Here is a 25,856-nt window from a genome sequence, read left to right as displayed (position 1 = left end):
ATACCATTTTGAGAATGAAAGGCTTTGTTTATGCACTAAAACATTAGTGTAGCCGGAAACAAATTTAGCTGGCACTGGAGTCTCTAGAGATTGCAACAAAATACTAGTTTTGAAACCCCCTAACAGGGTTTGCTCCACCACCTGTATCTGAATTCAGTGGCTTTGCACTTATGGGAAATTTACAGCCACTCACAGTGCATAAACTCAAACTTTGAATAGAAACTTCTTGGGATGGTAGAGGAAAAATAAATGTTACAGGTCAGGCCAGACTTACCGACAAGTATTTTAATTAATCATTCCATTGTTATATTTCTAACAACTGCCTCTAATCTGCACCTATTAGAACAACCACCATTATCGCAGGTAGTTGTGTAGTGTAAGTTGGTTAAATTATTTTTATAATTTACTTGAAACTTGGGATGGGTTAAAGAATTTGTCCTGATGTAAGTGGAGTGTGTCAGTGCATTCTTTAAGTGTTTTGGCACCATTCAGCCTGTTCGAAAGGCTGCAGCTGGAATAAAGGCCCGTGTAATGTAGATTGTGTTTGATTTCTGCTCTGTTCAGATTCCTAAGGATGTTCTTGGTGGTCAAGATGTTGCTGGTAGAGCTGTATGTGGGAAATCTGTACCAGAGACTTGCCTGGTAGTATCTAATACAAATATTAGCAAACGTCTACGCTAACAAATAAATCTTAGTGTATTTCAGTAGAATTCTGTATTTTTAAAAACGTTTTCTAAGGTACTGTATAAATATTTTATTCTTTTAGAATTTTGTGGTGTTCTGTGTCTGTATGTGTCATGAAAAATGCATTCCTATTGTGGAGCTTTATGAACTGCTGATGCTGTTCTATGTGGTGTATCAATATTGTGATTTTATTAACACCTTTAAAAGGTTAAGGTATGAGGGAGAAAGGAATGATAATTAAAAAGACTAACCAAAAAGCAGATTCTGGAGTTAAGTATTGTGTGTCTAGTATAACTGACCCAAGAGACCTTGTTTCCTTGAAAGCCCGAAACCCTGTGATTCAAGTATAAGCCCATCATATCTGTCCTAAAGAAATTTTTGGACAGACACAGAAATCTGTTAAGGTCAAGTGGAATGCTACTGGTGATTTTTTTTTTTTTTCTTTTTTTTTCCACACACCCCATGCCCCCAATACAGTATTGGCTAGTATGCAGAGGGTTTATGGTGAAGCAAACCCGTAAGTTCCACTGATGCTGTATTTCAGTTTGGCTTATAAAATGAACTTCATGCTGATTTTTCTGTACCTTATCTCTATTTTCTTCTTGCAGAAATGGAAAGTGGGGGAGGGAGGGCATAAGGACTCTCAAAAATATTACTGGTAAGCCAAGTATCACGATTAAACAGGGGTATGTCAGATAAGGTGATGGGAAGTGTAAAAAGATATGCTGCCTTTTCCCCCTAGTGTATCTTTAACATTATGACCAATGAATTTGTCAAGTGAAACAGCACAGTCTTCTTTGCATATCATTTGAACTGAGAGCTTGCTTTGAAGGAGATAAGCAGACTGTGTTGCCCAGAAGAAATAATGATGCTAATTTATCTTTGCCTGTCCTCATAGGCATAGCAGTGTGCATGAGTGTTGAAAAAGAAATAGAGAAATAACTGAGCTATAGCTTGCCACCTATTCAGTGCCACAGTATAGTTGATGGCATACAGGGTTCTAAGAAATATGGCTGGTCTTAAACGAGTGATTTATTTTACTTTGTCTCAAAAGTATTTGGAAAAGTTTCCTCTAATACAAGAATAGCTGCCACATTATTCCAAAAAAAACCTCTTCAGCAAATTCTCCTCAGCATGAACAAAGCTATATTGTAGGCTTTCTGCTCCGTCACCATCAGAAGTGTATAATCAAGGATGAGAAAGTCTGAGTAACATATGTTTACCAACAACTTCTAGCTACCAATATTTACATTGTGGGCATGGGAAACTTGGAAGTCTTTGTCCGATTTTTTGAGGAGAAGGCATGACAGGATGTTTTCCTTAACACTGAGTAATACAGTAGCTTGCCAGGAGTAAAAGCCTTTACAAAAGTGAAATCTGATGTCTTGCAGTAGGTAATTGAGTAATAGTTTAGGTGTTTGCATTCAGCTGCTTCTAAAAAGCTCTTTTCTTCGTGTTTTTCATCTAGTTACCTGTCATCTTGTCTAAGATTTCATTGCCATAGATAGTTCAGTCTTTTAACAACTTAGGTATTAAAAAAAAAAAAAAAAAAGACCGTTCATACACACAGTAGATTTAAGCATATATACCTTAGCTTCAAGGATTCCAGTGTGGTTTAGCCTGTGATCTTTTATAATGTTTTTTTTACAATACATTGATGTCTGAGATCTGTTTTTTGTTTTAATACGTGTATGTCTAGGAATTTGTAGTATATTGTTTGTGAGGTTTTTTGTTTATAAATTATGAATGGAAGGTTTTTGTCCCTGAATGGAGACATTCATGTGTAAAGGCTGTTTAACTGGCACATGGTATGTTAGGAATACTTACTGATCTACAAGTGAATTGCAGTGGAACATTTTTCTTTGTCACGGACATAAAAGCATTCCAGAGCCCCAAGAGTCCAGCGAGTGTCACAGCTCAAGCCTCCAAACTGCAGCTGTGCGGCTGTGTAGCAGCTGGGGACTGTAGGAAGGCAGGGTGACAGACCCCTGAGGGGCAGCAGCGCCTCCTGGGTGAGAGGGATAAGATCAGTAACAGATATTTCAGTGGTGCTGTTGTGTTTCATCAGAATTCATATTAAATTAATAAATTGCAAGTGGCTTATACTATACAGATAGACAGTTTAAAGAATAATGAAAGTCTTTGTATTTAATGTGTGTATTTCCAGAGATACAGTGGTAGAAGAGTTAGGTTTATTGTATGTGACAACTGCAAATTACTTTTCTATTTGAGGAAGAGTTTTATGTATCGTTAGTATAGTTTTCTATATGTCCTGATGGGACAGGCCTGCTGTATTTGGCTGGGGAAGATCAAGACTGATTTTTGTTCTCTCTGTTTGCAGTTGATTTATGCACCATTTTGCTTCGCCATCATTTCCTCTTCCCACTTGCAGCTCCTGCTCTAATCCTGAAAGGATAGTCCTGGAACAGCTTATAAAGGACTTCCCGCTTAACCAAGGCCATACTTGGCTGCATTTGGTGCAAGATAAAACTCTGCAGCCTTTCCTAGGGTTGGGCTCAGTTCAGTTCATGAGAATTCAGCTTGAAGTGCAGTAGTGTGTGACAGGATTGCAAAAATGTCATCCAAAATCCATGACGTTTGAAAGCTAAACTGTCAATAAAAGTCACTAACATCACCTAAGTAAGTGTATCTATATTACTATGAATGTAGGAAAAAAAAAAGTATATTTGTTATATTTTCCAAAGTAGTTACTTCAAATGGAAAATGAGCATTATACGGGCAAAGTATGTATGTCTGTATGGAAATGCTGAAAACCTTCCCTGCCAGCACTGGTAATAATGATAATCAGAGTACGTTCTGAGACTTAGCTGGGTAAGACTGGGAGGCTCAAGGAGCTCTGTCAGGATGAAGTATCTCTGCTATCATACGAGTGACTGGATTGTTTGGTTTGTGAATTAACTCACCTGTGCCGGTCAGTTTGGGTCTGGCAGCAGGACGGCAAGGCAGTGTGGGTACTGACTGACTCCATGGGATGCTAGCTCACAGGTCTCTGCTCTGCAGTAAGCATTGCTACTTGATCCTTCTTTTCTCTTAAGATCGTATCTTTCTTTCCTTCTCTACTGTAATTTATTATAGGCTTCTCAGAGTTGACTGTACACAGAATCTGACAGTCTACTTGTCGCCTCTGAAGACTGTTATCATCTTCTGAAGTTTTCATTGACATAGTACCGTGAATGCACTTCTGTTTGGAGTCTGCAGGCCTGCCTGTCTTCCACCTTGATACCATATCCAACTAGTGTGTTTGTATGTTTTGTGTAAATAAGAAGTTAAACTATATGATACTCTTAAGAGTGCACTGTATGTGTATGAGAATCAGAGGCATTTAAGTGCCTAATAATAATTTCAGAAGCAGTAGTTAAACAAAAGAATTCTCTGAGGATCTTGGAGTATCTGAGGTTGAAGTATAGCTTGGACATTGATAATGAAAGGAAGTCATTAAAAAATTAAATGGAGTGCTTTATCTCAGCTCCCTATTTCATGACATGAAACAAGCCCTTACTAATAGCAGTTTATTACATAACTGCATTTTTTTTTTTTTCTTAACAGACAGTATTGCCCGATGTAGGAGACAGAATTGTGGTTTTAATTGGGCATCAGTATGATCAGTGTTGTGTATTTCATTTGAAATTGTTTTATTTCGGAGAAGTGTTTCCCCAGAGACTTCATGTAGGTGGCACTTGCAGCTGTTACTAGCGTTTTGAACCTTGTGACTATTAATCCTACTCATAAAGATTAGAAAACAAGTTACTTAAAATTATTGTGGTCACTGGCATTTGGTCTCCTTCAGGTCTTTTTATTGCTGGCCCAAGTGGAGCTGAGCCTACTGTAAGGAGTACTGGCCGTGTGTTCACAAAACTGTAACCGCTGCTGCCTGTGCACAGCTGGCTTTGTTAGGAATTACTGCTTGCATTTCTTCAGTATTGGTATTCAGTGAGCAGTTGCAGGTGCTTACATTTAAAGAATTATGTTTCAAGATACCATTTAAGGCTTTTTCTTAATCTGCATGTTACATTGTACATGAGAAATACAAGGAAATCACTGGAGATTAAGGAGGATGAGAGATTTGAGTCAATCACTTGAGCTTCAATTTAGTAATGCAAATCTGGGTTTAAATGACCTTATTGATGTTTGCTCAAAGTAGCTTCCTCTTGGTACAAATGACTGAGCTTTGTTGTAGCTATTGTACAGGTAATGTACTGTCCCTTTAGAGATTGCCTTTGTATCCCTGATGCAACCTCGCTTTACCTTAACAGAGAGTGCCTGCAGAAATGCCTGGAGCTAAGATAGATTGCATCGGTGTGCCTCATTTGATCATCTGTCAGCCAGGAGGAGAGAGTAGAGGGCAGGCAAAAACATGCACCCATTGCACTATCCCAGCTCTTGGAAATTTGAGGGTTTGGCTATGGTGAATGATACTCAAGCGGAGAGCTTGATATTTGAGAACGAAGGACGTGACAGCATCTCTGAAAGGGTCCTGACGGCTTCTGTGGCTTATGCCTTGAAGAGAGGTGGCGAGCAACTGTTGCGAGTTTAGGGTGTGAGGAGGTAGCAGGATTTGAGCAGTACTAGTGGGGTGGTGCCAAGAGTGCTGAGCAGCCATGTCTTGAGGAGATAGTTTTGTATAATAAACAGTGCCATCTTCTGGGAGGCGCCGGAACGATGCCATTGTGGTCAGCTGTAAAGGTATTTTTTTAAGTGGTGGGGTGGGGGTGTTTGGGTTGTTTTTTTTTTTCTAATAAATGCTTTGAAAAAACAAAGTGCCAGAATTTGAAAGACAGTGTTAAAGTCTAGTCATGCAAGTCCATATCTTACATCTGTGAATTACCACTGATAGAGTCTTTAAGGAAAAATTGTAAGCTGTTTTGAAGTCTGTTTAAAAGAAGAAAAAAGGTTATCAACTGCTGAACAGTAGTCCAGAGAAGTAAATCTCAAAAAAAAAACCCCAAACAACTAAGGACTTGGTCTGCTTTGTATGCTGAAGTCCCTTTTTTTTTTTTTTTTCAATATACTTTGTAAAACCTAGATAATTGCAAAATCTTTTCTCATAGGAAGCACAGTGACCTATAGGAAAGATCCGAAGTAAGAATTATTACTTTGTCTTTTACTGCTTTTAAGTTGTTCTTTTAAGTCCTTCTTTTGAGGATGTCAGAAGGGAAAAAATATTTTCCGTCTTAAAATTGTTATGCTATAAATAGTTCCATTTGGGAAATATTCACTGTGGTGCAAAATCTGGGATTAGAGTTACTAAAATTATCCTAGCAAGTAGAATGTAAGATTCAGCATTTACTGAGACTCATTAATGGTGTCAGATCAATCACCTGAACTCTTATTTGGAGGAAGTGAGCAATTTCAGTAACATTAATGGAACTGACATTGTGAGGAGGTATTTTTGTTACACGCTTTCAAATTAATAAATAAATAAAGGAACCCAAGCAAAAAGCCAATAACAAAGTATAACCATTATGGAGGGAGGGGAAGAGAGGACTCAATGTGTTAAAATCTTTATTGGTAAAATAAATTAGTTAAAGTATATGCAGCATCCAGCATGACAAGAACTTGTGAGTTCTGGGTAGGCAAATAGATTTGGAATTGGTTTTATTACTTTGTGATTATCTGGGTGATTTACCAGCAAAGATGCAACAGAATAATAGTTTCTTAAAAAAAAAAATAATTCTTTTGCATATAAGTTTTAAGTCTGTTCTGAGTATGTCCTATTAAGCATGCTATGATCAGTACATTTTGCATTCAAGAGTGTCATTTTAATGACTATGGCATCTGAGGTTTCTGGGTAGTACAGTACTTAACTGTACAATGAATTTGTAGTTAAAATGGTAATTGAATGCGTATTTACTTTTTCAATATTAGTGTTAGCTTGATCTGTCACACAGTATTTAAGATCTAAAGAAAATCTCTAACTTTCAGTATATTCTGAAACAACAACATGTTGTTTAACAACAACATAAATTGTTACTGTGTGTAATCTTTGTGTTTATGGAAGTCCTCACTATTACAGTTAGGACTTTCATTTCTGACATCAGAAAGTAATTTAGTATTGATCCGTCTTACCATGTTGATTTTAAGTCACTGATAAAAATCACGTGTTAAAGTTTCCATTGCAGGGGGTGGTGGTCCTTGAGCATACCTCATACTAAGTACTATATTTGCTTAGATACAATTTTAAAACTTTTTTTTGTCTTAGAATTTAGTAAATTACTTCTCCATAGTTTGGGAGTAAAGCATGTATAACATACTCTTTGAAGTCCAAGTTCAACCCATCTGTGAGAGTTGTAGTTTAAGACAAGTGAACATCTCTGAAATCAGACTTTAAGATTTTCAGAGTGGATGGTACAGTGTGCTATTATCCAAGTTTCCATTAATTTGGAAAATGCTGTTCCAAATATCTGGAAAACATTGTGTGAATAAACAAGATAAGTAAAAATATAAGAAATCCTGTTTAGCAAAGGAAGAATGCAATGCAGCTGACACTGAAGCTGCCCTCTGCCCCACCTGACTAAGAATTTCAGCACAGGCATTCAATACAAGAAGCAAGGAGGTAACTTAACATTAAAGTAGACACTGACCATTTCTCTTGGGTTTCCTATATCATAATCTTGTTTTCTGGTTGATAGGATGTAGACTAAACAAATGGTAGTATTTCTGGAAAGACAGATCAGAAAATGTCTGGTCTTAAAATTGTACTGTCTAGAAATATTTTTGTTAGTAACTGAAAAAGTGAGCTTTTTTACGGGATACTGCGTAGTATTTATGCAAGCTGCAGGATACCAATGGAGTAGATAACTTCAGGGAAGTAATTTAAATTGAAGCAAAACCAATAATAATATATATTGTGTTACTAGTAGTTATATCCTATTCAGAATACATCTGTATGTGCCAGGATTATGAATTCTGCCTTTTCTGCCTTGCAGCAGTTGTTGATGCTTTGTTTGGAAAGCCATTCAAAGTTTTTTGTTTATTTTTTATTTGTCCCCCACCCCCCTGCCCCCAAAATAGTAAGTATCAACTACAGTGGAGCAAGTTACAATAAACTGAAGTTGCTTAAAATTCGTGGTAACTATTCTTTCTGTAGCCCAATAATACATTTTTTTAAAAAGATCCCTTTAGGAGTACATGAAAATGTTTACTAAAACTTGAGAAAAAAATTCCTTAAACAATTTCTATCAAACACAACTTAGACTTAATCCTCTTTTTATAATTTATGATATCAGCCTTTTTCAAAACTCTTCTAAGATAATCAACACCACTTAATGATAGACAGCAGGCAACTTGCACTTAATTTTAAGGAAAAGCTTACTGGTTTTGTGACTAATGATAAGCAAGTATTTTGCTTGGTTAAAACTTGAAGGCATTTTATTCTAGGTCCCTTACATCTTGTGCACTAGTGAATTAATAAGCATTACTTTCTTCCCATCTTCTCACAAACAGGCAGAAGGAGAAGACAGCCTTAAAAAGATGCAGCTGATGGAGCTTGCAATTCTGAATGGCACCTACAGAGATGCCAACATCAAATCACGTAAGCATGTCATAAGCTCGAGGGTCAATGCCGTAGTAATGATTGCAGGTTTTGATTCCTAAAGCTACTTTGGCAAGTGTACAGTAGCAACTGTGTTGGAGAATGGAAGGCAATAAAAAACTAACAGAATAATAGGTAGCTGTTGCAAAAGATCTTCTGGAGATAAGTTGTGTCCGTTTGGGGGGTTTTTGTGGGGTTTTCCCCTCTTTTTTTTTTTTTTTTTTTTTTTTTTTTTTTTTAACAGTATGCCTGGGTTGAAATGTTTACAAATACATAGTTTTAAAAAATTCAAACTTTAAGCCATACTTCTATTTACAATATTTTTTTCCTTAATGCATAAAAAGGACAATGGACTCCTTTTCAATTTTATTTTTAGAGTTTTAATTTGAAAATGTTACAGATGTTCAGGATACTGTGAATACATTTTTCTGTATCGTATTCCTTCCTTTCATCTTGCTTGCATGTGTCCCCCCCAATGTTATGTTTTCCAACAATTCATCAACTGATTTCACAGCTGAGTTCACAGGGATCAGTGATGTAATGAGCCATTTTTACAATTTCTTCCATTACATTTGTGTGAGAATGCTTTTGCAAACGCATGTATGCTCAGGTTTACACTTGAAAATTAATTACATACACCTATTAATGAGAGCATATACCTATGATGTGTGATACAAATTATTTTCTCTAGTTGAAAAGCTAATTTCTCCTGCTGAAGATGTAGTTACTGATACTGTTCCAAAGTAAATTTTTACTGTGATACAGATGTCAAATGTAAGCACAGTTAAATCGGTCTTTTCACTAAGGGCCTACTGATATTTGCAAATTTGTTTCTGCACACAGTCGCCATTTCAATGTTAAATATGTTTAAAGGTTGGAATGCAGTTAGGTCAATTTGAGAGTGCTTACACCAGTGTAATTATTCTGATTTGAAAAGAGACATAAGCAAGGGCTTTTACTACTACAATAGTAGTGGTGAATCTTTCAACCCTAATGAACACCATAATATTTAAAGCTAGCTTGGTTTTAAATATATTTTAGTCTCTAAATTATTGCAAATTTATGAGTAAAACAGCTTTCAGATTAGTTTAAATTGACGCAAACTGTTACATAGAAACCTTTATATAAATTTGAATGATTCCTTTGTCTGATCTATTCCCATAGGTGTATTGTATCAGTGCAAGTGGAAAGATGGATTTTTTTTTCCTTTTTTTTTTCCTTTCCTTTTTTTTTTTTTTTTTTCCTTGACTAGAGATTTCCACAGTAATATTCAGGTTTTGATAATAAGACAATTTCACTGTTTCTGTTTTGGTTTTACTGAAAACTTGAAGATGTAGCAGCCATACTGGTTTATTTCCATTTAAGAAAGGAAATGAAAATGTTTGAGGTGTTTTTTAAATGAATACATTAAGTCTGAGTACTTTTGTTTAAAAAATAAAAGTAATTAAAAAAACCCATAAGTCTCAAATCTTAAAACCTTCCCCCACGTTTCTTTTTCCAGATGACCTGTAAGTTAATTAACTCAATGTAGATCAAAAACAGTGCATAGAAATCTACAAATTATAAGCCTTCAAGATTGGCTGTTACTAGCTGATGTGTTCATGTTTAAAAAGCTGTTTATCTTGCATGCCAGCAGGCTTCAGTAACAGTTAATGAAATGTGCTAGCACTGGTTTTTGTTTTGGTTTGGTTTGGTTTGGTTTGGTTTTTTTTAAATACCTATTTTCTTTAACCTAAGCAAGGCCATAGAGAACTTCTAATACAAATAAAGTATTTTATTGTGGGGAATTTGATATAGAAATCACTTTTCGGTCTATTTTATTCATGTTAGAGTAGAAGACGAGATGCATTGTGTTTCTAGGTAATCTTTAACTGATCCTGGAAAATTGAATTATGTATGTATTTAAATACAAGTTTAAGATATATAAAAACTGTAGACTCAAACAGCAGCTCTGCATAACTGAGTATCTGTGGACTCTGTAGTTGCACTAAATTTTTTACTCTGTATTTGATTATTACAGTATTTTCCTTGTATCTCCTGCATGCATCTCAGTCTCATGCAGTCTTGATAGCGTAAATGAAGAAATGTGGTCTAAATGGAGCTTTTGTGCTGTGTAACCTGTTTGAGAAATCTACCTCACTGTTTTACAATGGCTTTTTTATTTTGCATGTTCATACTTAATCACACTGGAAAATGGAAAGCTGTTTGCATTTGAATGGTGTGCTTTGGCACTGTGTGATCAGCGCATGTACTAATGATTTCCTTTTATTTTTCTTCTTTCCTACTTTTCCCCTTTTTTCCCATTCTTTCCACGTTTTGTACTGCTATCTCCATACTTTCCTCTGAATTTCTTTGCTTACTGTAGCAGCCCTTGCCTTTTCTCTTGCAGCAACAGCCCAGGCTCCAAGGATTATTACTGGGCCTGCGCCTGTTCTCCCACCAGCTGCCCTGCGTACTCCTACGCCAGCTGGCCCTACCATAATGCCTTTGATCAGACAAATACAAACCGCTGTCATGCCAAACGGAACTCCTCATCCCACCGCTGCAATAGTTCCACCTGGACCCGAAGCTGGTTTAATTTACACACCGTATGAATACCCCTACACGCTGGCACCAGCTACATCAATCCTTGAGTATCCTATTGAACCTAGTGGTGTATTAGGTAAGAGCTTTGTACACGGATGACTGGAGAACATGTTGCTTATGCTTTTGTGATATTTGCAAGGTAGAGGTCATGGGGCTCGCAGAAAAAAATTTGAGGCAACAATCTTATCTCAGGTATATCGAAACTGCCTAGGAAAACTGCTCAAATGGTATATGTAACTCTTATACGTTACTGAGTATGTGTGTTTAGTATATTAATAAGGTTACTGAAAATAAAATCTTAATGTTTATATAATGCTAGATGGTGGGTATGTAGGCAAGAAAAAAAACCAAACAAATAGGAGTTGGCATCTATTAGATGTTATTTGGACTCCCATAAATACCAGATTTGTTTGTGCTCTCTTCAATATAAATTGATTTCCTCTAATCTTTGGAAGAGAGAACTATATTTTGCTATACCTTTTTAGTAGCAAAACTGGAGAGAATGGAAAGGTCTGTTTTTACCAGTTTGTTGGGATTTTTGCTTCTTTGTTTAGTACACAATGGATGAGTCTCTCCTTAGCGTCAGAAAGCTGTAAATCATTTTGTAAGCAGAAAATAATTTCCGTGAATGAATATAAAGCAAACTAAGTTCTGACAAAGGATGATACAATTAGCAACTTTACTGATGGCTTCTTTTGTATACATTGGATTGAAATGTCCATAACTCCTAATATTTCAGACCATTGACTTGCTCTGTGAAGGCAAGAATGATACAGCAGCTGTGACAATTCAGTTAACTGGTCAATATGGAACAAGCAGTTCCAATAGTTTCTTCCTTCCATCTACAGAATCTAAATAATCTTTTCTCTTCAGTTTGTTCTGAATGGCATATGACCTTGGTGCTGCATAATGTTGATTTTATAGGACTTTGATCTTTGTTTGTTCAGTGGCAGTTATTGATTTACAAGAATTCTAAACATCTCTAATGAACACTGGACAGTAAGGTTCAAAGTCAGTATTTTGTTTGAAAGTATTGCAAAAAAATCAGTGTTTCATTTACGTGGCAAATATTCTTGAGTTATCTATATATGTGCATGTTCCCATGTTGTATTTTGTACAGTTCAAAAAAAAAAAAAAGAATTCCGCCTTTCAGGATTAGTGAATCAATAATAAAAATTTTAGTAGGACAAAAGTATGCAGTAAGTCTGTCTTTGAGCAATTTGTGGTTGTTGTGTGTTACCCCATAGCCAACATTCAGTGAGCATATGATAATGTCATAATTTATTAATTTCCCACAAACATGTAAATATTCTCCCTAGCTCCTCCACCCCCAGTCTGCAAATCCATTTGCAGTATGTCCTGGTGTAGAGTCACAGTTACAGGCATCGTCAGGGTAGCTACCAGTTAGTGGCAAACCCATCTCCTAAATTCAGTTGATAGCAAGTAAGGAAATACATCATTCCATAGTAACAATTAAATACAATACAGGGAAGTTTGATATCTCACAGAATTTTCTACAGAAAGAGAGGAGAGGAAAATTACTCCCAAAATTGGATTTGAAAACTTTGCATGCTTTTGGGCTTAGCTGTGAGAGCCCAGATCTCGCCAAATAATCTTATTTAGAAAAGGAAAGCGGAAGGGGAAAAAAAAAGGACCACACTCACACTTAGGTAGCATAGAATCAATAACTCTTAATATGTCTGCTCTATTATCTGAGCAATTGTTTAGAGTTAATTAAATTAGTTTTTTGTTGAGTTTTACTTCATAATACACTCATTAATAGTATGCTATATTTTGTCCATTTTTGTGGACTTTTAAGATATCTTACAATAATTCTGTTAAAAATGGCAACAAAATGCATCCCTATTAGTATTTTGGGGGATATTGGTGTTGGGATCAAATTTTAGTTGGTGACTAACTTTTAATTCCCTTCCTTTTATCTTCAGGTATGGCTTTCCCAACGAAAGGCTAAGAATTCAAGAACGGTCTTAACTGATCCTTCATCAGATCTGAATTTTAACAAATGCTTAGTTTCAGCAGCCTTGAAAAAAGCTTGGCCTAGCAGTCAGTGACTTACTTGCACTTTTTTGCACATAGATTTAAAATAAAATAGTGCTATTAATTTGGATTAGCTCCTATTATTACAGAGTAGCTGTAATTTATGAGTGTATAGTAGTATACTGACTGCTAAGTGTTCTATATAGTGTTTGCTTTACTAATCACCTAATTCATTGCAGTTCATACTTATTGACTTAAAGTTTAAAATCACAATCTGTAGGCTTGAAGAATTCCTTTAAAACTTTTTTTTTTTGTGGTAGAACTGGAAGTGATCTTAAGGGTTAGCAAATAATTGTCAGTATTAAAAGATGGCATTATTTAAAATAGTCCTGCTGCAAGAAAGGCACTTCAGTGAATATGTGACTAGTAAAGCTTAAATGTGCTTGGGTCTAATAGATTTCATGAAATACTGTAATTTTGGGATTGTAAATGAATGGATTAAACAGGTTAAGGCCAGGATGTTGAAAATAAATGCAATATTAATCTGCACAGATAAACTTCTTTTTAAGATTAAGATTTGAAACTACTGTGCCTTAACTTGTTGCTTTTCTTAAAATGAACTTTTGTAGTTAATGATCATTTAAATCCATTTTGATAAACCTGCTGTTAATGTTTTCTTTGAATGTTTTCTAACTTTGTCTTGGTAATTGCAATTTAACTAGGTGCGGTGGCTACTAAAGTTCGAAGGCACGATATGCGTGTCCATCCTTACCAAAGGATTGTGACCGCAGACCGAGGTTAGTTTAGTTCTGCAGTTCTTGTTTGTAAGAAGTGCTTTGAGTGTACATGAGATTTGCAACACCACAGCTGGTTAACCAAATACCCTATTTTGACCCATTCATTATTTTTCTCAAAAATCTGAATAGTCAATATTTTAAAGCTTTGGGAATGCTTGCGGTTTTAGAAACATTTTGTAAACTTGCCTTTCCCAACTCAAGTAAATATATAAACTTTGCAGTATATTTAATATAAATGCTATAACTGATTCAATTTTTAAAATTATTTAAAGATCCATCTGCATCAGGAAACACTATAAATTCAGTACTGCACTAATTAATTTGGTCATGTTCCCCCTCCCCCAATTGTTCTTTTAATTGGTGTGGAAATATCAGATTGGTGTTGCAAAATAAAATGAATGGATGGTTGCTTAATGAGAAAGAAGTAAAGGAATAAATGCCTCCTGTCTGTGTGTGGAGAAATCTGAAGATTTAGATTCCTTTTTTTTCCAATAAACTTTTGAGCCACTGTACTGTATATTATGAGGAGGATGCATGTTCTCAGATACCTGACTGAATTCAGAAAGGTAAGGGCTGTGAAGATAATACTTCAAAAGTTGTTTGAGTTTGAATTACTAAGGGTGGGGGAAGGGAGGATGTTTTGGGATTTTTTTTTTTTTTTTTTTTTTCCAAAATCTATTTCTTGGTATTTGCCTTTTGCTGCTAAAATGTGTAACCTGAAGGAGAAGCAACTTTTGAAGTCCTGTTGGTGAGATGACATCCAATATTTGGGCATCTCTCTTGAACCTTTGAATGGAAAGTAAATCTTCATTTTTCTCCTGTTCCTCAAGTTAATGCCTTTGGACCCCTGAATGAAGTATTTAAGCTTATTGAGAAACGTGATATTTTCGGTTTATTGACATTGGCTAGGAAGCAGTATGTGGGCTGAACTCTTATCCATCCCTGCTGCTGACTCACTGTGGGTTTTGGCAAGTCATTTAATCTCTCTGTGTATGTTTTCCCATCTGTAAAATAAGGATAATAATACTTCCCTACCTCACAGGGGTGTTGTGGGGGTTATTGTTTTGTACAGGGCTTTGAGGATGCAAAGCATTACATGCCAAGTATTATTATTCTGCTGTCATCAAAATCAGTGTTGTGCAGACTTCCATATTGTAATATTCAAAAGCCAAATTCAGGTGACAGGTCTGACATCTCCTAACATTGACTACACCTCACTTTTCACAACGTTCCGTAAGTTAACTACAAGAAACAATACAGATTTCAGTCAATACAGTAAAAAGAGCTCTCCTGGATATTTGCTATATTTATGTAACACTCTTACCTTTCACATGATCTTACACTTTACAGAAAGTGTAAGGCTGATTACAAGACACTAAAGTTTTCTAGAAGATTACTTCTTCTTTTGTATCAACACACACTATTTACAGCCCAATTGCTTGTTCTTATGTCTTGAGAACTCTTCAGTGGGCAACAGGGTATAATCAGAGTACGGTCGTAACCCATGTTACCAAAAAAAAAAGGAGGAAAAAAGGAAATTAAAAAAAAAGATTAAAACCTATTTCTTTCAAGAGTAATGAAGTAGTAAGGATTTGGTTGTCTTGAAAATTTGACCTGATGTTGAAAAAATAATTTTTTTTTATAATGGTCTCTCATGATCTGCAGTGGTAGTTTCAGGTGACGAATCAGACTATATTCTTGTTTAATTAGACATTTGCCTGAAACAGCTAGTAAGTACACTGATAAGTGTGATGGGATGGGGAGGGACAACCAATTTGTAGTTTAAGTTTATCATTGTAATGTTCATAGACTTTAAATATTTTACATAGGGCCTAGATTTTTCATCTGGGTCACTTATAAGTAATTGAAATTTATTATTGGCATCATTTCACCTTCTTTTAAAATACAACCATTTTCTGCTAATACAGTGTTCATTTCTATCAATGTTGGAAGCCCACTGTCTAAAGTAGATAAATAAATACATATTGCTTATCTCCTGTGGAATAAGTCATGCATACATCTCTCTTTTAGCATGAAAACCATGCTGACATTTCAGGAGAAAGTTATTTTAAAGTCTTATCTAAATAATATCAGTGAGTATTGAGAAACTTACACAAAGTTAATTTTACAACTATACTTCATGGTCTTTTGAGTTTGAAATCCTAGATTATCACTGCACAGATTTAATAGTTTAACAAAAGGTTTTGAAGAGAACTTTGTTCAGCAGTAAAACAGTTTATTTTAATGTGCTAAAATTATGTTGGAGAATTAAAATACTATCAGTATTTACCATATTCACCTAATTGGTTGTTCTGTCACCAGTATACTTCTGTAGCTGTAGCAATGAAAAACAATGTCAGCAAACCGAAATACTTTTTTTTTTTTTTTAATGCATAAACTTTTTTTATACAGTTAAATGTCACTAAATCTATTTGCATTCACTGGGTCTAAAGTGTTTTTTTTTTAATTCTAAATCGACTTTCAGATGACTTTGTAGTACTACTGCATTCACTTTTTAAGTAGGTTTTTATTCTTTGCATAGTTGTTGGATTTTTTTTTAAGAGATAAGCACTGCATTTAAAGCAAGAATCCCCAAATGTGTAAATGTTTTACTCTTACAACTAAGTATTTAGAATTGGTGAAGGGTTGAAAAATATAGCTTATTTTAACTCAGAATAAAACCCCAGTTTATAAGTAATACAAAATTGAATTTGATGCATATAACAGAGAGACTGACAGATTTAATTGTAATAAACTGTAAATGGTGTTGCACAGTTGTCAAACCTGTGTGTACTGTAGAAGGCCAGAGACTTGGCAGAGGATGTATCACAGGTGTACTGGTATTTTTAAAAGGTAGCTTGCTTTCATTATAAACTCCACAAGAAATATTAATACTGAGAATTTTCTTGAATGTTTTATCCAAACCAAGTGTCACATAATTTATATATAAATTTTAATACCATTTAATCAAAATTGTAATCAATATCAAAATGCTTTAAGAGTCTGTTTCTAGTATACCTGTAAGGTGGTGAGATTGTGCCACATAAAATATTTATTTTTATTTTTGCTTATTTTTGAAACAGCTGTTTTAATTTAAACAAATCCCACTTAGCATGAATCTGAAAAAATTCAGGGAGCATGTGGTCTCATTTATGTTACAGTAGTAATTTTTCATAGTGTTATGAACTGTATCCTAAATGATAGGCCATTTTTACTGTGTGAAAGTAAATCAGCCCACGAGAAAGAAGCTAAATCGATGGTATCTGTGAATATTACACCTACTGGACTTCATTTTATGTAATGGCACAAATCTGACTTTGCACTGAATACCTTTCTCACTTTCATCTCCTCTGCCTTAGTCAAAATGGCAACAGTACAAAACCTTTATCAACCTCAGAATTTATTAGCTATAATTAAGCTGTTGAATGAGTCTTAAAAAAAAAAAATTAAAAAAAAATCATACTACTGTTAAGTGGACCAAGTTTGGTGAAGGAGAATGTGAGAGAATGATTAAAGAAGGAACAGCTCAAGAACATTTGGAATGATAACTTTCCACTTGAGAACTTTTTTATGTTTTACTGTAATTTGTTTGTGGGTTTGGGTTTTATTTTTTTGTTTTGTTTTCTTGTTTTTGTTTTTGCAAAAGAAAATAGTATTTACAGGTGGCTTCTTTTAAAATATAAAAATATAAAGCAGGAATGTATATGAAATGTCAGATTTTATTGTATTTGCAGAGTATTAGCTTTGAAAATGAATAAAGAGAGCTGTTTGTAGTTTTAAAATGCCTTATTAGTATCAATTAGATATTTTCTCTATTTTTTGATGTACTTAGAGCTTTTTAAGTATAGACTTTAAAATGGCAGGACTTTTACAGTGTTTACATGCAAGTGCATTTTATAAGTGTCCTATATGTGTAAAATAGTATTTTGAACAGGAAAATGCTGGCTAAAGTAGCAGGCTGGGCGTTTCCCTGGTTCCCACGATGATGCCTACATTGCTAGACTACAGTTTAGTATTGCTTTGTATCATGAGGCCAAGAAATTCCATGTTGTTTGTAAATAGAATAAATGAAAGGCAATAAAAAATTTATTGAACAAAATCCCTTTGTTTGGCCCATAGTTTGTTGAACCAAATTGTTTCTCTAAGTCCAGAATTCTTTAGATTACTCCATTCTTTTAACAACCAGTTATTAATAATCACATCCATCATTAATAGTTGCTTTAATGCTTGCACCTGGTGAGGTACTAATGCTTAATAGCAGTCAGATACTGATGCTGTGCACTGACTGTTGTTCCAGAAATCTTCTACCCAGTTCCAAAACTGTTCCATCGTTTTTTGTTTTCCAGTTTCCTTCATCGACTGCTACTAACCATTAGTCGTTAGTTGTATTTTATCTCTATTTTTCCTGTTAACCAGTTTTGTGGGAGCGGGCTTCTCCTTCACGTGTCCAAATCATGATGGAGGGCTGTCATGATTTTATTGCATTCTGTAGATGGTGTCGATCAGTATGTCAGAATTAAACATGCTTGTTTTTTTTATTAGTTGTGATTAGTTTTCATGTTGTCATTAAGCTGTCACTAGCTGGAACTAATCTCTTCTCTATCTTTTCTTTCTTTTTTTTGTTTTGTTTTTTTTTTGTTTCTAACCACCCAGCCGCCACCGGCAACTAACCTATGACCTTCTGACCTCTGAACTCTTCACCCAATGATGACCTGACCATGCCTGCCTGCTGATCAGTTAACTGGTAAACGCCTTTGCTTGCCTGTCTTCAGTGCAGCGAGCTGGGGCACTTGTCCGTTCGTCTTACCATCTAACAAAACAGACAAAGAAATTGTTGTCCTCCAACTCCGCTTTTTGTTGTTCTCCTGTTTGGGTGAAAGTGGTTCTAGAACCTGCACTGAATAGTAGTAAAGCAATAAGGTCCAACTCATCCCTCCGCACTGATCATCCTCTAGTGTCCCGCCCCAAGCGAACGGTAAGGAGGCCTCGCACGAGATGGAGACAGATGTCCCTTAACTACCCGATGACAGAGGCAGTTACTGTGAGAGACTTCTAGGAATATTTTTCTTCTCAAAAAAAAAAAAAAAAAGAATAAAAAAAGGAAAAAAAAAAAAAGAAGTCAAAGCTCTCTCTGAATGTACTGTGTGATGATGCATCATGCATGAACCTTTGGTCAGGGATGTCATTGGGGAAGGGATTCCAAAAAGTATTCAAAATTTGATTATGCTGTTTAGTCACTACCAGTGCCCTCAAAGGGCAGACGTTGCAGCCTTTTTTCTATTGCCTGCCAAATTGGACATTTTAAAGGAAACTGTGCCATGAAATGCAGATTATGATGACTTTTCAGAACTACATTAATGCAAAGAACAAAACAGCAACACTATTAAAGCAAAATCTGAGTTTAAATTATTTTAACCATATTTTGATCTCCTCAGAAGATTACATGAGAACAAGGTACATGCATTATGTGTCACATTACTGGGCAAACTGTTCAAATATTTTTTTTTAAACCTCCCTGTATAGAAAAAAATTCATTAAGGATGTAAAAGCCATGCTTGCCTATTTGCTGTATACATGTAATGAAATTGTAGATAAAGTGTAGTGCATTGAAACAAAATTAACAAAAAAGTAGATACTTTTACTATACAAGGGTGCTGGTGCAGAAAAAAAATATATATTTTTGGAAATGTAGCATTTTATACTTTCAAGTGTTATAAAAAAAAGAAAAAAAGAACAAAGAAACCCTTTATTTCATTAAATGATTTTTTCTGGTGGTTGTCAAGAAACAAAAGACCAAAAGAGCCTTTTAGTCTTTCTTTTTTATTTTTTAAGTATTGGAATAAGTCTAAAGAAAAGGAAGTGCCTTATTTTCTTCATGGTCATTTAGTCAAATGTCTTGTATAATCAGCTTCTCCCTCAGACAAGTTACTGCATGCCACTCAGTCGCCCAGTATGTGAAAGAAGCTGTGAGGAAAGACAAATGATGAGTTGACCATATTAATTACCTGATTTTTGCCATACTAGTGTGATGTGACTTTGCCAAAATCTCATTACATTAAATTTTTGCTAAGTTTTTGTCAAACCAGCCCATCGTTATTTCAGCCACTCTACTGTTTAACTCCTAGCAAATGCCATACTTGTGCAATGTAAACCAAAGGGTTCTGTGACACAGGCTGTCTCATGCTAAATGAGACTACTAGCTGACAAGTGTTTGTAGAGCTGGAAGTATGTCATTTTTGTTCAGGGATGGAGAGGAGTTTTCTTAATTTTGTTTGGAATAGATATACATCAAATATAGTAGGCTTCGGCGTCACTCAGAAAACGGATGTTCTGTGGATAATGAAAGTGCTTAGCTAGTTTTCAGCTATAGTCTAAGCGTGTCCCCAGTTTTTACAAGCAGCTCTTGCAGTGGCAAACGGCATGCGCGTTATTTGTTTTTGAGCTCTTAACTATTGTTAGATCTGCCTGCTGGCTTTTCTTTATAAGATAAGCAGGAGAGGGACATCAGCTAGTTGTTTGAAGTCCAGCTATACTTTATTTTTAACCTTTATTTCCACATGAGATTTATAGAGCTGAGCAACTGAAAGAGCTGAAGCTGTTGAACGCACAGTACTTAATTCTGAAAACATTAAGTATCACTTCACGTGGAGCTCAGTACTAAACTTGGCAAATATCAGGTGATAACTTTATTCCCCTCTCGTCAACTTATTCTCCTCCTGCAAATCTTCACAGCTTCCAAATGAAAGGTCAATAGTAAGCTAAGAGGGCTTACATTTTTAAGCACCTGCATGGTGACCTCATCTAACATCTTGTCTCACCTGGAAATAATTATCAGTTTATTTACTATGCAATAGACATTCATCCTTTCGTATTCAGCTAGCTTTTTGTTTATTGTGCCACCGGCTTTGTCTTCCTGTTACACATACAGTTGTGTTGATTTTACTTACAGTATATGCTGTGCCATTTTGATTTTATTTTGGATGGTTGGTTGAATAAACTTGCGACACTCGAACATTTGAAGAGAGATTTGCTAAAACAATACCAGTATTTGATCCAGTTTCATCTCAGCTATGATAAAACCTGGACATTTTAGATGTTTATCAAAGGTCTTTTACTGGGGGGGAGGGGAAGTGTATGAAATAGATGTGTGACATGTGAAAGTAATGTTTGCTCTGAACAAACTTCTGAAAACTTAGTTGACAAAATTTTGGATCAACTTAAAGCATGACTTTTGAAATCTCTGAATGCCTTGGTTCTCAGTATTATCATTCTTTAATGACTTTTTCTTTATTAAAATAAGTAGTTTTAAGACTTCTTTCTGACAGTATTATGTAATTTTTTTAGAGTGGGTAGATGGGAGTGTCGCTTGTATGTAACCATACAGATGACATGTATTTGTCTATTCTTTATTATCTTAGTAGTTTCATGCTATGTATGTACCATAACCAACCTATTGCCTATGAGAAACATGTAAGATAATGTATTTACAGCCATTGTTACAAGTTTATAATGTATTTTTCTATCTTGTTTTATATGTATGTTATATAACATTCAAAAGAATTTTTTTCCTGATTGAGAAAAAAAGGATACAAAATGCAAAACCCACAATTTTGATAACTGAAAAATTGCCAATTGTTTTGCAGTACTTTATTATATTGGGAGTGTTGTCTTTCTTGGGCTTTTAGTTAGCTACTGGATGAATACATTAGACATATTTGGGTTTTAGTTGGGTTTTTACATAGCTTGCATTTTAATTCTTTGGTTCTTTGCTGTTTCTATTAACCCATAGCATTATTTTAATAAATGTTATAATACCAACCTACTAACTCTGGACTATGTCTGTTTATTAACCATTACATGTTTAATTAAAATAAACAAATAAAGACAGAAGAATGTAAAGTCTTGAGTTACTGGACTAACCCTGAAGAACGTGACCACAGATAACACAACGTGACTTGTTTTTATGTTGTTTGTCGGCTGACATTCTGCACACTACTATTAAATTGGCTTTGATCATTCTGGCCTTTTACCTTGGGGAATAGGTGCCAGTAGAAATGGGAACAAAGTAGCGTTTTTTTGAGGCATTCTTCTCGTAGAGTCTTGCCACTTGCCTTTCAGCATCTGCATTACTAATTCCACACTTTCTTTTTCTTTCTCTAAAATAATTACTGTCGGCTCACAGCAAAAGAGCAAAGATGCCAGTGTATTGGTGAATCGTGACGGTGTACAGAAACCAGTTTGATTCTCTGTTGAACCATTCAGAGGCTGCAGTTAATCTCATAGGAATTTGTGATCTGTTGGTTTTGGCACGTGATTCATTGTTGCATCATGTGACATTTCTAAGAACAAAATACTTCTAGATAGAATTACCGTACATTGAAATACAAAATCTGGGGGTTTTCCTTGACAAAAGTGCCTTATTTTCTATATTTAGTGCTATTTTTAAGTTGTTTTTTTTTTTTTTTTTTCACTTCTGCTATAGCTTGTCAGTATTGCCTAGCTCAGGGGAGTACAATATCTGTAAGCCAAAGGTCAAACTGGATCATTTCCTAATGACTGCAGAAAGTACAAAAATATACCTTTCTCTAAATTACCAAGCATCAGCCATTTCAAATTTCAGGGCTGCCTTTATGTGATCTGTATCCCTGCGGATGATTGCAGCAACATGAACGCAGGGAGTTGAAATGGTGAAAATGCTGTTTTGAATGTACATCTATGCAAATACTTTTACAGAAACGTTTCTCTTAAAGCTGCTGCTGTCTGAGGCCCCTTTACGTATCCTGGGTCTTCCTCCAAGATTTGTAATCTGAAGTTGGACAGTAATTGCAGCTGATGTCTAGGGACATCCTTGATGTGGATCACTTCAGATATCAGTTTTGGTGAAAGCCCAGTTTTTTTTCTGAAGATTATAAAAATTCAGACGAGGAGTCTTTGCATGTGTTCAAATGCCGCCTCTAATTTATGATATTTCAAACTATGTATCTTGAAATCCATGCGATATAAAACTTCAGTTTTAAAAATTTCTCACAGTATTGGTAATAATTAAAATAGAATGCATCTTTTTTTATGGAGGAAAAATAGTCTAGCTCTGATGATGTTTGTTAGTTTTTTAATGGCATGTAGCTCTTTGTTTTACAAAAATGTATGAGGACAGCTGAAATACCAGTGCATTTAGAATAGTTTCACTTGTACAGAAATCTTTTTAATTTAACAAATCATGAATATGTTGGTATCCTAAAAGTCAGCCACGGGCAGACAATTAAAAAAAAAAAAAAACCAATTACAATAGAAAACATTAGGACCTTTTGATTGGATAATAGCACAAATATCACTTCAGAACCAATAATTTATATTCCTAAAGAATTTTATCAGAGGCACACATTTAAACATGGTGAAGTGCTCTCTCCAGTAGTGGTGAAACTATTCAGATGGGACAAAAGATAAGTATTTTATATTGAAGAATACTTCTATTCCCAGAACTACTGCTTTTCTGTAATATTTTTTTATTTTTTATTTTTATTAGGTATTACCTACTGTCATACTCTGTTCACAGTGCATTTTCATCTCATTCTTCATTATATGCAGTAGCGAATGCTGCAAGTTTTGAAATACTTTAAAGCTGAAGGACAGCAAGAAAAGGAAAACTCTAAAATCAAAATTGTTTGCTAATTATTGTTGTTCACCAAATGCATTTCTCAGTTTACCTAAGTGCCTGAAAATTTAACTGTTTTATACTTTGCCTGCTTATAGGAAAGAAACAAGCTATTTTTAGAACTGAATTTGATGATGGCTTCAGTATTGCTATGTCACTGAAGCTAGGTTGTTCTTTATTATTATTATTCTAGGGTTAAATTGTCCTAACACTTGAAAGATCATACATTTTCTTTTTTGGGGTTTGGTTTTGGTTTTTTTTTTTCAGTAGGTCAGAATATAAAAAAAACATCATAGAGCCTTTCAAATTAAAATCTGAGCAGTGTTATTTACGTCTTAAAAGTAAACTGTTGTATCAAAGTACAACAAACTTGGTTTCTCCAAGAGCATTTTTTTTGTGTTATCAATCCAGAATATATCAAATGTTTTTAATAGACATATGTTTAGTGTATACTGATGATATTTTATTTGAACTTGTCTTCAAAAGTATGTCCAAAATCTGTCTGTAACAAATGGTTTATTCCCAGATTGAACTCTTTGAGGGGGACCACTAAAAGGTTTTCTGCCCTGAAAATGCAGGGAGACATTGAAGTGTGTTGCCATCCATTTAAAAATTACTTTAAACTTGGGGGAAACATACTTACACATATACAAAATGTAATCATTTGTATCTGGGTAAAAATAGCAGTCATCAGAAATAGCACGGTGTACAGAATGGAATCTGAGTAACACATTCCCAGGGTTGAAAGTGCATAATTGTTACTGGAATTTCTATTTTGTTTTTAATACATTTGATACCTTTTTTTTTTCTAAAACAGTATTAACGGAATACTATCCAAATAACACATGAACCATAACGTTAACACATGGTAATCAATGTTGAATCAAACTGGTTAATGAAAGTACAGCGCTCTTCCTTCTATGTGCCTGCGCGCTAATTGCAGGTGGTACAGTTCTGCAAAGGAGGTGGGTGTTAGGCACAGCAGGCTGCAGCGCTCATTTCTTGGTGCCAGCCGTTCGGATGTCCGCCTTTGACAACAGACTAACTGGGAGGAATCTGTCTCCCAGGGCAAAGATTAACTGAGAGCTGAAACTCTTAGAAGAACTAATTGAGAAAACAGCAGCAAGAAACCACCATCTATACACATGCTTTGACTTGTATTATGGCAGTTTGTGTGAAACATTTAAGGTTTTGTTTGTGCAAAATAATGTATTCTGAGGGGAAAAACAAACATGGACATTGCCAAAACACATGTAAATAAACCACCATTTATGACTGTACATTATGTGCAATAAAGTAACTGGAAAAAGTGCATGTACTTTATCCTCAAAAGCAAACTGACAGCTCTCAAAGCTGTAGCTATAGTTTTATTTTCTGAAAAGTTAAATTTTATTCTGTATCTAAACAGCAGAATAAAGAATGTACATTTTTCACACTTCAATTTTCATTAATGCTTTTAGCAGTGTTATGAAAGATGTTAATTGTTGAAGAGGCTTAAGTTTTCATGGTCATCTGATTACCAGGGTATTTTTTGCATAACAGTTTCTTATTGCATATGCTGTTGTCTATAACTGTAAATGAAGCAAGTATGCATTGCATGCAGTAAATATGCAATACACATTTTGAATATAGATTTGTGGATGCACTGATTCGATGAATTTCTTAAAGATGACCAAGTGATTTTGATGTTATTTTACTTCCGCAAGCATCACTGTTACAATTGTTTAGAGCAAATAAGGAAAAGGAATACTACTTTGTAGTAAAGCTACTGGTTTGGGGGGAGGTTCTGGTTACTGTAGAAAATTGAAATAATAAATTTGCCACCCTACCTAGTATGAAACTAGTGATAAACACACTTTGGAGAAGAAATAGATTATGGTGTTTTCATTAATATTTATATGGCGATACCTAATTACAGTTTAAGACAATTTATTTAGCAAGGTATTATTTGCTAAAAAGTCCTCCTGCCTTACACTGCTTAAATAAAAAATGGTTTGCTTCAGAAGAAAGTGTATAATAAGGTTAAATGTGGTGTCTTTAGGAGTCTGGTAAAATAGAGGAGAGGAGGCTAACTACCAGTGTTTAGGTACACTCCTGCAGTCTTCCAAGCAGAAATAAAAATTTGGCATAACTAGCATTCAAAGATACCTTCCATGATGAGTCTCAACAAAGTAGTGGCATCTAGTCATATCTACCTCAGTAGTTCATAGAATGTAGGGATGCTATTTGGCATGTGCCACTTGAGGAGGTAAAGCAGCCTTCACATCTTTGCTATTAGCCTGGATGCAAACCCAAGTGTGCCCCTGCACTGCAGCCCTGGCTGGAAGTGTGGGCACAGCCCCACTTTCTGTGCTGTCCTTGGCTGCACTGCGCACACCGCCTCCTTCATCCATCCAGATTCCTAGCAAACAGAATTGGGATGGTCTTCCTCAGCCCTTGCACCAAGTCAGTCATATCTATTTATGATCATGTTCACGCTAGGAATTGCATTTATTGGTCTACAAATTAAAGTTGCATGTAGAATGTAATGACTGGAAAACTCATATCAACAGACCTTACTACTGTTCTACCAACGCTTTCTGCATAA

General features: G+C 35.2%; 1 protein-coding gene across 7 annotated transcripts in view; it reads left to right on the top strand.

Moving 5' to 3' along the window:
• The window catches only part of QKI (QKI, KH domain containing RNA binding), a 165,498-nt gene extending 140,788 nt beyond the window's left edge, over positions 1-24,710 (top strand). For 2 of the 7 annotated variants that reach the window (XM_086743747.1, XM_086743750.1), the window contains 4 exons: positions 8,149-8,236; positions 10,626-10,898; positions 13,543-13,617; positions 18,271-24,710. In XM_086743747.1, the coding sequence (XP_086599873.1) occupies positions 8,149-8,236; positions 10,626-10,898; positions 13,543-13,617; positions 18,271-18,287 (453 nt within the window). In that variant the 3' untranslated portion in view covers positions 18,288-24,710. The other 5 variants (XM_086743744.1, XM_086743748.1, XM_086743749.1 and 2 more) reach the window with 3 other exon arrangements.
• Positions 24,711-25,856: the final 1,146 nt, after the last annotated feature.

Source organism: Chlamydotis macqueenii, chromosome 3 (assembly GCF_036417535.1).
Source record: "Chlamydotis macqueenii isolate bChlMac1 chromosome 3, bChlMac1.mat, whole genome shotgun sequence".
Taxonomy (NCBI): Eukaryota; Metazoa; Chordata; class Aves; order Otidiformes; family Otididae; genus Chlamydotis; species Chlamydotis macqueenii.
Note: the sequence above shows the minus strand (reverse complement) of the source record. Positions and strands in the feature narration are given on the sequence as shown.